Below are 18,617 nucleotides of genomic sequence, written 5' to 3' on the forward strand. Positions count from 1 at the left end.
CATGTTTACTTTCGTCTGTACACCTGAAAGCTGAGGAGCTAGACTTTCTTATCATCTCTTAAAGTGGTACTGAGCAATTATTTTCTGCTCTCTTTGTTGGATTTTAGCTGGTTTTTCATTATTCTTTAGTCCAGTCATTGTATTTTAACATCATATCATCCAGATATGATATGATGTGGTGGACATAAGAAGGAGTACAGCTGCTAGAATATTTAAACTTTTAGTAGATGAATAGTAGAGGAAACATCAAGCGAAGAATGAACCTTAGAGGCATGTTGTGCTTAAATTCATCAAATGTTGGGTGAGCTTTCAGTGTATATTTGTGCATATGGCACTTGTTCATTGCTGGAGGTTAAGAGTCTGTGGGCTCCTACAGACTCTTAACCTCTTAAACTGATGCAACTATTGGCATTGCTGCCATTCAGCAAGAGGTTCCTGGGTTTGAATCTCAAACTGGGGTCTCTCTGCATGGGGTATTTTTACCTGGGTTCTCTCTGATTCTCTATCTTTCTTCAGCTGTCTGAAACATGCATGTCAGGTTGATGGATTCTCTGGATTGCTTGCAAAAATGAAGGCATGCTTATTTCCACTATGTTTCTCTGTGTTTCCCTCAGATGGGTAGGTGCCCTGTCCACGGACAGCTGGCGAAAGCGACACTGTAAAAGATGAACAATTATAGACAATGGATGGATGTCTATAATGGCCGTCACTGAAACTTCTTAAATAGAGAAGTTTGAGTATCTGCTTGTTTTATTAAGAGCATGGCATTTTAAGTCATTATAGGCACATTTTTACAACAGTACAATGGTCCTTGAATACTTACAGTGTAGTTTACCAACTGAAGATTTAAATCCAATCATTCAGTTAACAAGAATGAGCAGCTATATTCAGTATTTTGACAAATACTTCAAGTTGGAAACAGCATAGTTGGAGTTCTCATTCATTCTAAATGCACGCTTTGTTTCCCTCCAAATAGAGCATTTAATTTTCCACCCTGCTTTACAGTTTTTGGCTGTCGTCTAATTCAGTTCTTTCCTTTATTTTACTCCTGGTCATATGTAGAAAAAAATTGAAATCTATCTCCTGCACATACTATTATGACAGCAGTGAAAATAAACCTCATGAGGAGTGATGACACAGACCATTAATCATAAATGTAACATTTTTAAAATTTAGATGACGTGATAAGTTATGGAAAGGCCTGTAGAAAATTTTCACAGAATGAAAAACTTGAGACAAAGTGCCACAAGTTCACAATATTTACGCAAACGTTAACAAACAAAATTTTATAGCATATTTCAACACAGTCAGCAACAATTATTCCTGCTACTGCTAGAATTAGAAAATATGTGGTTACTTACAGTTGCATAGCATTATCCATGTGATTTGTTTATTTAATTTTGATACAATTTGATTGTGTTGTTCTGCTCTCTAAATAGCAACACCAGCAAAATAAGCTAATATCAGCTGCTTAGTTAGTCAGGCTATCTGTTGTGGTAGTAAGGCTGTGGTCTTAACTTCTCCTCTGTAGTTTCAAACAATGTTACCTTAATAACAATGCTTAAACACTGTGTTTTTCATGAAGGGCTATTATTGCTTGATATATACTTCCAAACAGACAAAAAAGTCTCTCTTGTAAGAAAAGTGTAACTTGTGGAAACATTTCTTCAGACAAATGACTTGTAGCTGAAAAAAGATGGCTGTCACTTCAGCATTTAAAATAAATCTGAAATCATCTACAATCTCCACACTAAGTCCTATTTTCTCCCTTCTCTGTCTCTGTCGCTGTTTCTCTTGGTCTGACTCTGTTTTACACTGCAGATATCTAACAGTGCTTTTAGTTGTCTAAACACTCTTTTACAAGCTAGTCTAATGTTACACTCCTAATGCTTTTCTAATTGCCTCTTGCATTTAATCCACAAAATCGGCAGAAAATATCCAGGGAGAGTTTGTTATAGGACTTGCATGAAAGATTTTGCGGGCATCAGGAGCCTGTAACAGCAGTCAAGAATATTGGTGTTGAAACACCAAACATTTCCTCAAGCATTTAGCGGTGATTCAGTTTTGAGGTGTATAAACTGAATACTTCACAGTTTCTCCATTCTGTAAAAAACAGTTCAAATGCTTGGATAAAAAACTCAAAATGAATATAACATTAATGTCCATAATTGTACATAAATGTCTGTACAGAATCATATCAATGTCTGTGTGTATGAGAGCTATTTTAAGATGTTTGTGTGCATGTTTCAGACATGCATCTGAAACATCAATAGTTTCAGATGCATGTCTTTTGTTTTCTTCTCAACAAGAGTTTGCTATAATCTTGTCCACATACTTATGGACAAGATTTGTGTGTAATGTTTATTGAGAAGATTGGTTCAAGCGCAGAGTTGTGGTTGGTGATTATATGGTCATTAATTTCTGTCTCTTGCAGCTCTGCGAAGCCGTTCAGGGAGATCCATTATAAATGGAAACTGGGCTATCGACCGACCGGGGAAATATGAGGGTGGAGGTACCATGTTCACCTACCGCAGACCCAATGAGATCAGCAGTACAGCTGGGGAATCCTTTCTTGCTGAGGGCCCCACCAATGAAATTCTGGATGTTTTTGTAAGCAGAAAAATTATAATTTATTCAAAAAAAAAAAAGAAGAAAGTTATCTTCAGTTTAAATGCGGTTTGAGTTTGACTTGAGACCGCAAAAAAGTTGAAAAGCATAACAAAATATTGTGAAGATTTTTTAAGGCTCATCTTCAAAGTCTCCATCACTTTTCTTTTAGATGATCTTTCAACAACCAAACCCTGGAGTTCACTACGAGTACATTCTCCCCTCTGAGAAAGCCGTCAAGCCTCAGCAACCAACACAAACAGCAGAAGGTGAATTACAGCTAACTCTGTAAAGAGAGACACAGAGAAAGAGACACTTCCAGCAGATAACTGAAAGGCTTAATATAGCACAGCCTAGTTTGATTTAAAATAATTGCTGATAATTAATGACACAAAGATTACATGAATACTTACTATGTAATCTACTGATATTAAAGCTCTTAAAAGAAAATGGACCGAGATCGAAAGGTTTAAAAAAAATTGAGATCAGAAATTGGAAATGACAGTTGATGGTGGTGATGTGCAATGCAGTCTGGTATATTTTCTGTTTTGTGCCGCCAAAGAATCTGCGAGAGGACAGGATGAGTATACGCAGCAAATCCACACGCAGCAGGAGAACTTCAACTCTGCAGGTGGGGGGAGATATCACCCACATCTTCCTGACAACCAGGTGCCTGCTGTGGTTCCTCCAAGACGTGACAGGGCGTACAACTGGAAACTGACTGGCACCACTGAATGCAGCGCCTCCTGTGGAAAAGGTTAGGGCGCTCAACTTGGGCATATGGGTTACTGTGTTGAATTTCAAGCAAATGTTAAAGTTTTTGCTTTCATCGTGACTATATCACTGGCCAAATTAGATGTTGTAGCCAATGCAGGAATTTTTGTCAGGTTTCAGAAATTCAATCTTCCGCTGCGTCCACCGGCTGAATCATGTCGAGGTGTCAGATGCTTTTTGTGAAAGCAGCAGCCGCCCAGGTCCACAGGAGGAAGCCTGCAACCTGCAACCCTGCCCAGCATTGTAAGGGAAATCACTTCTTTCTCATTGGCTAATTTCTGGTAATTACTGCTCTTGAAGAACATTGTATTTAAAACATTGTAGCTAAAAAGTAAACTCTGGGTAATAAAAATAATATCTTGGAGTCATTATAATAATGTTGAATATTAATTATTTGAGAGACTTTTGTACCACATGGTTTCAGCTTTCACTATTGAAGTGATGGTTGTTGGTATACATGTTTTGCTGCTGGGAAACTTCTTGTTTTATTTTAGAGTTTTACTTTGATGCAGTGATTGAGTAGTGTTTACTGATGGATGGTAAGTGGCGCCACTTAATAGTTTAATGTTACGTTTCAATGATTTGCTATTATAATAATTTGGGGAGTTTTACAGAACCAAGTCCATTCTTCGGTTTGCTATTTCAGAACTTGTGTATCTTGCAAAGCCTGTACTTTCCGATACAGTCATCCTGAACATTCAGTTTTGTTTTGAATCTGAATATTAGAACTTTGACTAGCGAGACACATGTCTAGAAAAATACATATTTTATGCAGTATTACTAACATTAGGCTTTCATTGGATTTCAGTTGGGACATCGGAGAGTGGTCGGAGTGCAGCAAGACCTGTGGACTGGGCATGCAGCACCGGCAGGTTCTGTGCCGCCAAGTCTATGCCAACCGCACCCTCAACGTCCACTTGAGCCACTGTCAACACCTCGAGCGACCCGAAACGGCCAGTACCTGCCAGCTCAAGATCTGCAGTGAGTGGCAGATTCGCTCTGAGTGGACATCTGTGAGTGAAAACAGTTCGGTGGAATGACTCAGACATAAATTATTCATCCAATGACTTTAAGCTTTCAAAAATTATTCCTGCAAAGAAGATTACTTTTTATAAGTTTACTTTTATGACTACATTTAATAAATCAGCTTAGTGTTTTAACATTGCTATCTTGTCAGTTTATTAATTGGTCTAGTGAATGAAACAATTAAGAGGCAACAGTCCCTGTTGTAACCAAGCAGTCTGTGTCTCCACAGTGTTCGGTGCCATGCGGGGTGGGTCAGAGGTCAAGAGAGGTGCGCTGTGTCAGCAACGTGGGTGACTTCGTTCCTGATGAGGAGTGCAACATGAACCTGCGACCCAGCAATGTAGAGAACTGCGACATGGGAACCTGTGCCAAGAGCTGGTTCTACACTGACTGGGGAAACAGGGTAGGAGAAGAAATAATTAGATGCTATAGAGTTGTTGTTTTTTTTTTTCACTTTTATGAACCTACTGTATACAGCATCCAGGCTTAAGAGGTATTACAGTGTTCAATTTGAATTAACTTTTTTTTTTGTTTTACTTTGAAGTTTTATTGTCAAACTTTTTCATGTTTGAAATGATAAAATACATAAAAAAAAAGGATGACAGAAAAAAAAATCTGAACAAGGCAGCCGAAAGTCTGCATCTTCAGTTTGAGTTTATGAAATAGAAATGAGTCATTTACCTAGAGAGGAGTGGGAATTTGGGGAAATGCTTTCCCAAAAAAAAAAAAAGCTTTCTGACCTTATAAACATGCGCCCTGTGGAGAGAGTTAAAGGCTCATTTATTGACAGTGGTTTGAGTAATGAAGTCAGGTTCTGCGTTCAGTGCTGACAGACATTAGAGATAATCCTGTCTCCACTGCTTCCTGCAATGCATTGCACATTAATGAGATTTCACAGGAAAGCTTTCCACCAGTTATTTTTTGTGGTTGACAGTGGCTTGTTAATAAAAACAAAAAGCATTAGACAGCCATGCAGATATTCCCCCAGTCTCTCTTTTTTCTATAACATCAAGCCATGTTTTTTGCTTACTGCTTTTACTGCACAACAACAATAATAATAAAAAAATAATAAAACATTGTTCAGATGACACTGTCTGTATCACCACTCAATTTCTTGAAATAGAACTGAAATTTCATTTCTTGCATGCTGCTTGCCCATGTGGTGGAGTGAAAGAACAGAACATACTAATCCTCCTTCATTTGGCTTCTGCATAAAAGAGAGAAAAATGTAGAAGAAACATTAAGAGAAAGTGGCTACAGCTTCACCTAATAAAACAATCTTATTAGATGACTTAAGCTGATAGAGAATCATAAAAAAAAAGTCATGGTAATAGAATGCATTTTACTAAACTAAGCTACTTTATGAACTTTATGTTTATGAACACAATTGGTCAATCAATCAAGTTCATTTGAATATTACATCTCAGCAACAGGGCATTTCAAAGTGCTTAACATCATAAAGACACAGAAATACAAAGTCCGAACACACAGTCAACAACTGAACCATTACATTTGACCTTTTGTCAAGTGCCATCATTGCACATCAGAATATTGATTAATGTTTCATTTCTCATGTTTCAAAAGCAGCTCTGAGCAGGGAGGTTTTCCTTCAGTTTTAAAGGCTCTCAGTAGTATCTCCTTTAACCAAGTTATAAACTGTGTTACTTCTCAACTTTGAGTAATAGGAAACACTTCCAACACACTTTGTTTCTTTTACTATTATTACTTGTCTTCTATGGTTACAAATGTTCATAGTCTTCATATAATTGTATTATTTATATATAAGCATTTATATATCTTTTTTTTTCTTTTAAACTAGGAAGAAAAATATGTCTTTGAACTTAGACTTAGACTTAGACTCGTACTTTTTTGATCCCTTGGGAAGACTCCCTCAGAAAATTGAAGTTACCAGCAGTTTACAGGCAGAAAAGTGGCACACTGTGAGCAAAATACAAAAGAATACAAAAAATACAAATTAAATACAAAGGTACACACTAAATGTGAGTAGCCAGAACCCTAAATTAAGCAAAAATAAGCAAGGAATAAGAATATAATTTAAATATAAATAAAAAATATAAATACAACACAAAAGAAAATATAGGAATTTGGCAGATAGATTGACCAGTGATATGATATTGCACTTTGATGACAAACCTGCTGATTACTACCCCACATTAACTGCAATTCGTTTTCCCCAAAGTGCTCCGCTGAATGTGGGATGGGTGTCCGAACCCGCAGCATTCTTTGCCTGACCAACCACATCGGCAGCCTCCCTCTGGAGGGGTGTGGCAGCGAGCGGCCTGCAGATTCCCAGGTCTGCAACAACGGTCCCTGTGACAATCGAATCGAGTGGTTCACAGGTCCTTGGAGCCAGGTACAAAGAAAGGCAAAAGACTCTAGCAGAAAACATTTGGTGTTTTATGTCTTTTTCTTGTGTCTGTTTATCATTTCTTTATTTAAAATATTGTATGCTGGGGTTTTTTTTAAACCAGTGCTCTGCAGAATGTGGCACAGGCAGTCAGCAGAGGTCAGTGGTGTGCCTGATAAAGTCCGATGAAGGATTTACCACCATGCCACCCTATGAATGCTCATCCTTGGAACGACCACTCAGTCAGCAGAGCTGCAACATTAAGACCTGTGGGGCAAAGTGGTACCACACTGACTGGAGTGCAGTGAGTAAAATTGCAACAAATATATGTATATATATTTACTCTAATTTATTGTAAAGATTTATTTTTTCTATTATTCTTTTTTTTTTTGCAACTGTGTGCTTTATTTACTTTTTTCTGTTGCTGCTCTACACTAGGAATTTCACCTCTGAAATGCAATTAATTATAGGATTCTTGAATTTTGTCCAGCCACTCAAAATCAGTTCATGGGCCACAAATGGCCCCTGGGCCACACGTTGGACACCCCTGCTGTAAAGTGTTCCAGTGTAATGCATATTTTATGCATACAGAATGTGTGCCAGTTGTATAAACTGCACTGATTTATGCCCTTCTCAGTGTTCAAAAACGTGCGAAGGAGGTTTCCGCATTCGGGAGGTGCGCTGTCTGTCAGACGACATGCTGTCCTCTGAGGCCTGTGATGAGCAACTGAGACCAGCGGACAGGGAGGACTGCAGCCCTGAGCCCTGCATACCTCAGATAGGTCAGCCAACTTTTACTACATTGTCTGGAATACCACTGACAGGGGATCAGTATCTCCTGATGATTTCAGCATCCTCCTGAACATATGTTCACTGTAGCGTCTGCAATGTTGAACGTGTTCCACGGAAATTCATTTTCATTTGTTTTTGAAAAAAAGATCTCGACGTGGAAGTTTCCATGATAACTAGTGATTTTTGTTTTCGTTTGCTTCAGACCTGAACTGCAGAGACAAGTACTACAACTGCAACGTGGTGGTCCAGGCTCGCCTCTGCGTTTACGATTATTACAAAACAGCATGCTGTGCATCTTGTTCACGCATTGCACACAAACAGAAAGTACACCGAGGTCGCAGCTAGCACCGACTTCCTGAGGATCCGAATTCACACCCACTAAAGGCTCTCTGACCCTGAGCCTACTTGGACAGATGGACGGACAGGACCTTTTTCAGAAAGGACCCTCGTTAATGTTAAGAGGGATGAAAACCTGAGAAGGACCATTTGTGTTGGATCTTTTACGGGTTGCTGTTGGGGAACAAAAAAGGCTATGAATCATGTGTGACATGAATCCACGTGCTGGAAAGAAGGAACGTTATCCGGATCAACGAGAGCCACAACAAACAGAGGAATCAGAAAAACTTGTTGGGTTCTCGTTCTTCAGTTTGTGATGAAGCGTTTACAGCTGGCTCTTGTGCATCACTTTGTCCAGAGGAGACTGCCAGAAAACCCTCTGTGGAGGATATATTCTAGCAAAGTGGAAACTGTCCAGCATATAATAAGCGGTTTCACATCCAGCCTCACTAACATGGGCTCATTAAACTGAGCCCGGCACAAAAACATTCCTTTCATAAACAAATTCTGTGCATTAAACCCTCCATGGGACTAACGACGTGTCCGTTCCTACACTGCCCCGAGATGTAAAAGCAGCTTTTGTAATATAATTATCTGTATATATGTTTATGTATAACAGTTTGATAAATGTTTAGTTTTTTTAATGGTTCTCTGACTCTCCCACATAACCTAAAAGGAGGGGGGAGTCCTCTTTATTTATGTATGTGACTCTCCAGGGTGGATGCTACTTTATCGGCCACCGGTGGCTTCTTTTCAGCTGTTCTGCCTCTAATCCAATCACAGCCTCCGAACCGGACGTGGGCGTCCCACAGCCTGCTGGATGGCAGAACCAGATGCTGCAGACACTGGTGATTTTTGATAAGTTGAAAACATGACTTTCTGTTTTCTTTTCTTCCCTGTGGGTCATGATCACTCCACAACTGATCAATCCTTGACACACAACTTTTACAATATTATTAATGCTTTATATAGCTGTATTGTACACATGGCTTGATTTGATATCTCTGTGGTTCATAAATTCCCGTTGATTATTTAGCCCTTTTTACCATGACAATGTTGTTTATAAACTTTCTCATGTAGTACCTCACAAGTGTTGAGCATTGTTATTACTAATCCCCTCTCAATTTAAGTCTGGCTACTGATTAGAGGTATTTCAGTAGTTGAGATTATAATTCAGACATTACACACAATTTCAGGCCTTCATTTCTGTTAATGACACCCAAAACAGGTTTGTCTGCATTTTGGATCATCTTCAGCTTGACAATACTCCACTGATTCTTTATTGGGTTTTGGTCAGAAATGCTGTTATTAAATCATATATCTGCACTTCTGTCAGATATCTGATTTAGATATCTGACAGAAGATATCTGCACTTCTGTCAGATATGTTCATTTCCTTTCTAAGAAAGGAAATGAACATTTCTCTAAAAATTGTCGAGAAAATGCTGAACAGCTGCACTGACTTCGGACTCGATGAAACACAGTGGACCAAAACCAGTGAACTCCAGACACGACTCTTTAAATCTTCATTAACTTTACACTGAACCCTAATCAACTTATTCTATGCATCTCCATTTTTCCTCTAATCTCTGAAAGCTGAATTTCTATGAAATGCTGAAACTATATTAGTCTGAAAATCTGAAAAGATCATACCTTGATCTTCTGATGTACGTGGTTCCGGATGGGTTAAAGCAAAGAATGTAGCAGCTGTAGTTTATGTCCTGGATATGTCTATGTGTGATGGATCATGAAGCACTGACTCCAGCTGCAGGCCACACTTTGTAAATCAATCCCAACTCTTGAATAATCTTTGTTCATCCAGCCTGGGTGAACTAATTTTATCTCTAAAATAAGCCATGGGAGGATGCAAATTGTTCATTGATCTTCACCTTTAGCCTGTTCGCCGTCTCACCAAAGGAGAAGAGTATGTATGCATCTGTGTGAATCACAGATGTGAAAAGAAAACACAATCTATATTCCCTACTCTTCTTTTTCTTTGTTTACCTTTGAGGATGTTATTTAAATAGACTATGTTTAAAAATGTCAGAGGAATATGTGGTTTTACACTCAAACCTTTCCTGAGAAAATTGCACTTTTCTGATGGTGGTTGTTGGTGGAGTTCACATTTTTGGTTCAGATTTTCCTCATTTTCTACAAACAGACTCTGTTGTTGTTGCCCCAAACAGGTCAGATGTTCAAACTGAGTGATCATCTCCTGCTTAAATTGCAAATTTATTTACCATTTTATAGTTTGACCTGTGTTTTAACCAGTGGCAGATGCAACTTTCTAGTCAATATGTGCTGTCATCTGAAAACAATATCTCCTTTTGAAACATGCTGTTCTCCTTCCATGGCTACACCTTTTCTCAAAAACTTACTACACAATAACTTAAAAAATGAAAACCTCATGGATTAGACATAGTAGAACCTAACACAGTTTACTTAAAGGCAAGTGGAAGAATTGGATTAATATGTAAAAATGCTTCACACATCCATGAAGCTACAGGTTGTTGCATGTTTGTATTCAATATATTTTTTTTCCTAGAGTTGCAGGTCAATTACCATTTGTGGAAAGCCAGTGGGAGTTTGGAGTTTATTGTCAATCAAGAAGAAATTATATGAAATAATTTCTGTTTTTCATTGAAAGCAAAGACTTAATGATATTACTTTAGAGCCATCTAGTGGATTAAGTTTGCACCAACATGCAGGTCTGTGTGAACAATGCTCCAACCTAACATGTTTCATAATTTAGTAAAGATTTGAATATTTTCTATGCAGCTAATCAGAAGGAGCAGAACAATAAACTGAAGTTCTTTAGTCACTGAACTCATTTTTCAAATTTGAATGGCTGTATGTTGAATAATAAATGTTGATAGCATGTTATGTCAAACTCTACTGGAATTCCTTCTTAGTTTTGACCAAAAAATACATACATTCTTGAGTGGAATCAGTTGTTGTTTCATGTTGTAGCAAGAAAATATGTTAATTCAGGTCCCTTTTTATGCCAAGGTCTGTCTTTAGAAGGTGGAACGCTTAAGCAGTGAACAAACATGAACAGAAGCTTTTGTTTTCAGTCTTGGTAAACTTTCCTAACTGTTTTTTGTTTCTTTTTTCGTTCACAATCTTAATCCAAGCTTCACTTATTTTTGGTTGCATGCTATACAATAGCAGATGCCCAAATGGGTTGAAAAGTTATTAACATGTAATTAAATTTTCTCCTATTAGTAGGCTTTTGAGGTTTGTATCTATCAGCTTTCCAAAGTAGCTTGAATTCAGTCAGACTGGTTGGAGACGGTTTGTGAAAAGTTGTGGCATTCCCACACATGCATTTGCTTTTAATCTCAACTATAAAATTTTAACACTTTGTTTTGGTTTGTCATGTGGAAAGAGAAACCACCACTGCAGTTCTGTGTCTTTTGCAGCTTTTAACGGGTTTTCTTTCAGTAATTGGTGATATTTAGTTTCATCCAAATTACCGTAAATCCTGAAACGCTTCCATGTGTCTGATGAAAAATAGCATTCCAGCAACATGCTGTTGGTGTGTTAGGTGCCTCTAAAGTGGTACTTTTGTTTGTTTTTTTAAGGTTCCCCATAAGTTTCTACTATTCTTCCCAGGGTGCATGCATAACATTGTAATAAAATCATGCTGTTTAAAAAAACAACAATAATAAAATACCTTTTTATAGGATGGTTTTAATCTGTAATGGATATAATTACAGAAGCCAGTATTCCAGTAATAACACCAGTGTTTTTTTTTTTTTTTTTGTTTTTTCGAAGGGTGTTAGATTGAGGCAGAAGTAATATAAAAGTAACAATAGATGCTTATCTAATATTAACAAGATATTTACTGTTTGTAGACTAAAATAATACTTTCTACTCAAACTACAAGCAGGCCTTCTTTCAAAAAAAGTTGTCCTCTTGCCACTCATGCAGTACCCAAACTAAAATGGATTCCTGATTGTGGAAAAGAGCAGCAACATGAAACAGAGCACACAATTTCCAGTGTTTCTGATAAAAAAATCTTCTGTTTTAAACAATTACTTAGAACTAACCCCCCAAAAAAAAGTTGATCTGCAGAATGTCATCAAACTTTATCTGTAAGTCTGTGTAACTTCATCAGTGCTGCAGCTGGCAGTGTACAAAGCCCTTTGAGGTTATAACTTACACCCCTGTCCAAGTAGCATGGCTTCCAGGCAGCTTTGGAACAAAAAGAATGGATTTCCAAATTTCCACATCTATGGCTCTGCAACAGTCAGACTTAGTCACTCCAAATGCCAAGTGGAAGAAAGACTCTTGCACCAAAGTAACAATATTACACTCTCTAACACACAGCAGGGAAATAGAAGATGGATGCAATCTGAGATTCAGCAATAATCAAAACTTAAACCAGAAGAAAAAGGACAATAATCTCACTGTTTGGGTTTGGAATTGAGTCTTTATAAATAACCACAGACAGCCACAAGGCTGAATAGAACATGAATGTGTGCGCAGTACTGAAGCCTCTGTTCTCCTCCTTTCAACAACACCATTGACTTTGGGACTAAATAAAAGGCAGCTTACACCTTCAGGGTATCATCATCCAGTCAGTAGACGGGCCTGAAATGACACCAGGATGGACTATCTCAGGAGAATCTGAGTGAAACTGCAGCAAAAGTGCTTAATAAAGAATAATTTGCACTATTATTTTCCTTATGTAAAACATGGTTTTGGACACAGCCTAAATGTTTCTTGTTTTCCAGTTGAAATGCCATAAATGATTTCAGCTCGCTAAATACCAGAAGAATGAGAAACAGTCACTGAGTCAAATACACTCAGATTGCTGCACCTTGAAAAATTTAAGAAAGACAATAATATGCTGCTATGGTTCATATGTTTTAATTTCCCTCACAATCTGTATATGAAACGCTGCTTCCCTCTGTGACATAATTGAAAACTCATGATCAAAACAATTAAAAAAACATCAATATATTAGGAATTGTACTGAACTATGTCTCATAGTTCAGTACAATTTCTAAATTTCTGAACATTTCACATTCATCTTTTCAGACACATTGAAGCAAAAATTATTTTAAAATAGATTTTCCAAGCACATACTTCTGTGTATTCTTGCCTTTTCAGAATATTTACTTCAGGAGTTGTTTTATTAGACATTCTCTTTAAATCCCTTCACATTCTACATTTCTGCAGGATATCATGCACAGTATTGTCATTTTGGATCATAGTCAGTAATTCTATACTTGCATAATTGCAGCGATGACAAGAATTGCTTGTCATCACTGCTGATGGCAATTTTATTTTTTCTATTGACTCAAATGCATTTTAACCTCTGAACAAAACCAGGAGCTTGTCAGTGACATTTGATTTTATATTTTATTTTCATGTTTTTTCTTTTTGAAGAAATGTGATGCCTTTCATGGTTAATTTGGTGATAGACATTTTTTCTGTCTTCAGACAAAGTTTTTTTGTGTTATTTGATCCGTGATGTAACAACATGTAAGTTTATAATAAAGCCCAAAAAAGTAACCTGCATGAATGCCAAAATGTGGCATGTTTTCCTTAAATAACATTTATTGAGGTCTGAATTTAGCCAATTGAAATCGAACAAATTCTGGACATAAGAAAACGTTTGCTTTTTTGTTCTTCAAGTTAAAGTATTGCCCACACGCTCCATCTAGTGCAGACAAAACACACACACACATTTAAATCATAGCATTTAAATCTGGAATGTGTGTATCCAAACCAAACCAACAATTAAATCAAATGAAATCCCAAAGTGGTTTTACGCTGTAGAAATGTGCAGCCTCTGAGATGAAAACCGCTCTTGATTTTCACCTCGACTTCACATCTGCAACCTTTAGGGATTACAGAGTTTGCAGCATAACAACCAGCATGTTTAATGAGCCTTGAATGAGCAGGGCACTGTGACCTTTGCCCTCCCATTAAAAGTGGAAAGGGAATCTGTAAGCTAATGATCTGCAGCCTCATATGTTTATATTTCATTTTCAGGCTCTTGGTTTAATCATCAGTTTTTTCTGACATTTTTCCAGAGGGCAACAAGCTGAGGTGACTTTATATGAAGGCTCATTTTTGATGGACTTAAAAGAAAAGTAAAAGTATATTTATGCCACTACGTGAGACATAAAGATGCATCTCGATAAACTAGAATATGACCAAAATGTTCCTTTGTAGTAATGTAATTTGAACAACTGCAATCACAAATATGGACTCAACATAATAAAAGCATTTTTTTTTTTTTTGTGATTTTAATGAGGATGCGTCCTTTGGATTATGCTCGATTGCAGTACTTTGAATAATTGGCTTCTTTAGCAATTACCTTTTGTGGATTATACTGGACAACCATCAGCCCAGCTCTTCCCAGTGACCACCATGTGGACATAGTTGCTTTCGTTTAGTTAATTATTGAGTGTTTTCAGAAGAGTGGCACACACAGGTGCAATTATAATAATGTCGAAAAGTTTGTTTATTTCTGGAATGCAAATAAAAAGTGAAAATCATTGAATGATTACACACATTGTCAATTCTTAACAACATAAATGGTATTTTTTCATATACATTCATGTATGTTTGCTGTCCATCACGTATTGGGAGGAGAATGAGATACAGTCTTTGTAGCTCCTCATTGAAGCAGATTTAACTTCTTATTAATTAACACTTTGCAGAGCCTGTGTAATTTCTAGTCAGCGTGAATAAAGCTTGCAGTAGTGCAGTCACACTATTGCATTTTCTCGTTTAATAATGCAGTGTTATTTGGCTTGACTAAAAATTTTAATTCTCATGTGCATCATAAAATGTGTTTATTTATAAATCTAACACCTTGTACAGTTGCCAAAAAAAAAAAAAACTGATAAATATCGATGTGTCACCAGGATACGGGTGAAGTATGAAAATGAGTGCAAAGTTGTTTCCCAGACAAACTGAAATGTTATTCCTTATAAGAGAAAAGCTCTTAAAGTCCAGTTTTTCTTCTTTGAGATTCTGTCTTAAGATTTAAAGATCATAAGGATAAACACCTTATGATCATTTCGAAAACTCAACTCAATTCAACTGAATTTATTCATGTAGCAAATGATAGCAAATGTCGCTTCAGGCCCTTTTAAAACAGGCAGGGACAATTAATTTCAAAATTATATAATCAAATAATTCTACAGCTCCACAACCATATAAAAAGGTTCAAATTATATTAAGCACATTTGAATTTGATCGTAGTTATAAAACAATGCAGTGAAATTCTGTTTATAGTGTAAGTTGGTAGAAAGTTATTTGTTCTTGGTAATTGTGTGAAGTCAGTGACTTTCCAGGAAAAGGCATGTGGTGAAGGTGGGCAATTAAAGCAACTTAGTTTTTAAATTTGCAGCAATCCTGTTTCTGACTAAAAATGTGTCAGCAGCGGATAGTTGATTCGTGGTGATAATAACGTTAGGAAAGTATTTCCTCCTAAGCAAGCATGTGGGAAGATTAGCTGGTTGATTGCGTCCAATCATTGTCTCTGCAGTAATCCCTCCTCCTGAGCTCACATGTGGTGACAGTGGACGCCTAACTGCACTGAGCCATTAACTTTGTGGCAACTGCTCCTCCTAACCAATTATTGGCAACATTAGACCGTTGAATCAATAGTTTTCCCTGCAATCACTTCTTCTCAGCAAGCGATGACAATAAATGGTTTGTTGCATCCGGTCACTGACTTTGTTCCTGATCCTGAGTAAAAGAAGGAACTGAACAACTCTCTGAGGACTAAGAAACCTCTAACACAAACAGGGGGATTATTAGTGGCAATCTGTTGCAAATTACTTGGGGTAAAAGAGGAAAAAAAGACAAATTAAATGATCACTTTGCTGCTGAGTGCTTGCAAACTAGATAAGCAGGATATTTAACACGTCACCAGCCTTAAATGCTAATTGGAAGTCCAGTTTTGCCAGTGCACAGCTGAGACAATTTGTAATGCATTCAATCTCTAACATTTTGTGACAACCATCTAGTTAACACAACTTTTTCCAAATATCACTGGATTGACAGACTTGTAAAAATATTCTTGTATTCCTAAAACTAACATTTAACTACCAAAAGACACACAAGCTGCTGCAACAGAGTAGAGTAAGTTAATGCAAAGCTACAGACAACCGATTTGTCAGAGACACACATTAGTGTCTGTACTTTCTGCAGGATCACTACCTCTGTAAAAGTCTTCAAGGCCAGGAAGACAGATTATCTTAAACAGGGGGTAGTTGTACCAAGAGTGACATAAACTTGTCTTAGTCGGGTTACTCAAGGCTGCAACACCATCACCTCACAAAGAGACAAAAAAAAAAAAAAAAACTAAGAAAAAAATGTTTGTTGTTGTAAACACTGTGAAGATAAGCTGCTGAGTAGCTTAAATCTAAAGATGAATTGTCTTTGTCATCTATTACTTATTTCCATTTAATTATTTTTTTTATTTTAACGTAATTATAGCTGACAAGTGTTAAGCGTAGAAGTGACTACTACAAAGTAATGATGGTAGAATTACTTAGTCAGAAGCCCTCTGGTAGGAATCGCACCTTTAATTAGTTGGTAGTCTGTCAGCTCTTATTTCATACATTCATATTTTTTCACAGTCGGGATTTATTTAATTTCACAGAGAGTATGTATTACTTAAGTTCAAATAATTACTCATCATAATTCATTCATCATAATTAATAAAACTGTGTGGAGTTAGGTTCTCCAGTTTTCCACTGATATACTGGTTATAAAGTCCAAATCATGTTTGTCTGGCCATCTCTTGCTTCCAGTAGAAGTATTATAAGTGTAATTGAAGATGACTATGTGTGTATGTAGTCCTGTGACAGGCAGGGGAATATGTATTGTGCCTTTTACCTGTTGACTGATAGTGAACCATTTAAAGCAAAAGAATAGGGAGATATTGGTCAATCATGCCATAAAAGAGATACAACTCTAAGGTTCTAGCAGAGCTGCAGCTTTGTTAAAGTTTTTGCTCAGCACAGAGAACCTCCTCAGAGTTCATAGAAACATGTACGTGAACCTTGGGGTTTAGAGCAGGGGTGTCAACATCCAGTCCTCGAGGGCCGGTGTCCTGCAACTTTTAGATGTGCCTCTGCTGCACCACACCTGAATAGAATAATTAGCAAAGCTCTGGAGAACAAGGAGGAGGTAATTAAGCCATTTCATTCCAGTGTTTTGTACCTGTGGCACATCTAAAAACTGCAGGACAGCGGCCCTTGAGGACTGGAGTTTGACACCCCTGGTTTAGAGCAAACATGATTGAAAGATCAGACATGCATCCAACTATAATCTTTGAGTTGAACCTGGGCTGATTTCCAAACAAAAAAGTCCAAAACTTCCAAATTTCTGCATTTGGAAAGCTGATAGGAACCTGAACCAATTGTAATTAAAGGAAAGATAGATCTAAAAACGAAGAACTTAGCTAAACACAAGCAGACAAACTTTTATAATTTTTATCTTCAAATACTGTCAAATACTATCAAATACTTACTATGCACAGTTTGTTTGTTTATCCCATAAAATGCACATCAACTATTCTGCAAATTGATTGCAAACTGAAAAATGTAAAATAAAAAAAACAAAACACATCAACATTTATGCATAGTTGGCAAAGCTACTGAATTTTACAAATTTTTGATCAGAGAAAATTTACTATTTTATTGTATTTGAAGCCAAATAGGATCAACATTGCTATTCTAAAACACCAAATTGCAGAACATGAAAGCTTTCTCCGAGTTGTAGCAGACAGAAGTGCTTGATGACCAGATTGTCAATCTGAAAGCCCAGCAGAATAAAAATGCTCCAAGAAAATTGAAAGATCACTCAGAAAAGCACAAAATTGCAGCTTTTTCCCCATAAGGCAGCAGAAAATCTTACACTATCATTACCCCCCGGCACAGTTGCAGAGACAAGATGTAGTGATTTATTATGAAGAGGATGATGCAACACCTTGTATTTTTTGCTTAGTAATCATAAAATGTTCTGTTGTCATAAGGTGCTCTGACTCACATCTAGTTTACATTAGAGAATCAGACACAGAGGCACTGAGGCGAAGCAGTGGTTAACAATATTTACATCAATAAAAGCCTATCACTGTGGAGTTTTATTTTCATCACCAACATATCTAGGTTTTGTCTGGGGAGAAAAATAATACTCATTTTCTACTGGCTGAAATGCATTTATGATTTCTGAGGAACAGATACAAATAAAACATCTTCCCAGAAATATTTTTTGGGGAGGATTTTAAGGATTATACACTTAATGTTAATGTGAAAAGATAATTTCAAGTTTCCAAATAGTTTGCATCTTTACTTTTCATTTTGATTTACTTTTAAATCACACAAGAGGGACAAGCTAGACAAGTAAAAATACCTCAAGTCTCACCAGGTTCTCGTGGACTGCAATTACACATCTGACAAATACTTACATTCCCCTCTTCTTGATCGTCTACTGACCCCATTTTTTGTTTGGACAGATCTACAGTATTTTGGGACACCGCTGTATAGGTTACACAAACTGTACGTCTAAGGATGAATTACCATAAACAGTAAAAAATATATAATTTCAGAAACATCCACCAAAAATCTGCAATCATTTTCCATCCCGGTCTTTTGGTTACAACCATAATGACAAAGAAAATACACATTGTTTAAAATGACTGTTTTCTTAAAATGAAATATATCAACAAATCTGTTGCA

General features: G+C 37.0%; 1 protein-coding gene across 1 annotated transcript in view; it reads left to right on the forward strand.

Moving 5' to 3' along the window:
• The window catches only part of adamtsl7 (ADAMTS-like 7), a 37,572-nt gene extending 26,073 nt beyond the window's left edge, over positions 1-11,499 (forward strand). Inside the window, exons 9-18 of the mRNA XM_055037038.1 lie at positions 2,435-2,610; positions 2,780-2,876; positions 3,170-3,364; positions 3,495-3,624; positions 4,190-4,394; positions 4,637-4,810; positions 6,608-6,781; positions 6,900-7,079; positions 7,413-7,557; positions 7,770-11,499. Of these exons, the coding sequence (XP_054893013.1) occupies positions 2,435-2,610; positions 2,780-2,876; positions 3,170-3,364; positions 3,495-3,624; positions 4,190-4,394; positions 4,637-4,810; positions 6,608-6,781; positions 6,900-7,079; positions 7,413-7,557; positions 7,770-7,912 (1,619 nt within the window). The 3' untranslated portion in view covers positions 7,913-11,499. The remainder of the gene's footprint in view (positions 1-2,434; positions 2,611-2,779; positions 2,877-3,169; positions 3,365-3,494; positions 3,625-4,189; positions 4,395-4,636; positions 4,811-6,607; positions 6,782-6,899; positions 7,080-7,412; positions 7,558-7,769) is intronic.
• Positions 11,500-18,617: the final 7,118 nt, after the last annotated feature.

The sequence above is a fragment of the Poeciliopsis prolifica genome, unplaced genomic scaffold (assembly GCF_027474105.1).
Source record: "Poeciliopsis prolifica strain line A6 unplaced genomic scaffold, Auburn_PproV2 SCAFFOLD011, whole genome shotgun sequence".
NCBI classification, from domain to species: Eukaryota; Metazoa; Chordata; class Actinopteri; order Cyprinodontiformes; family Poeciliidae; genus Poeciliopsis; species Poeciliopsis prolifica.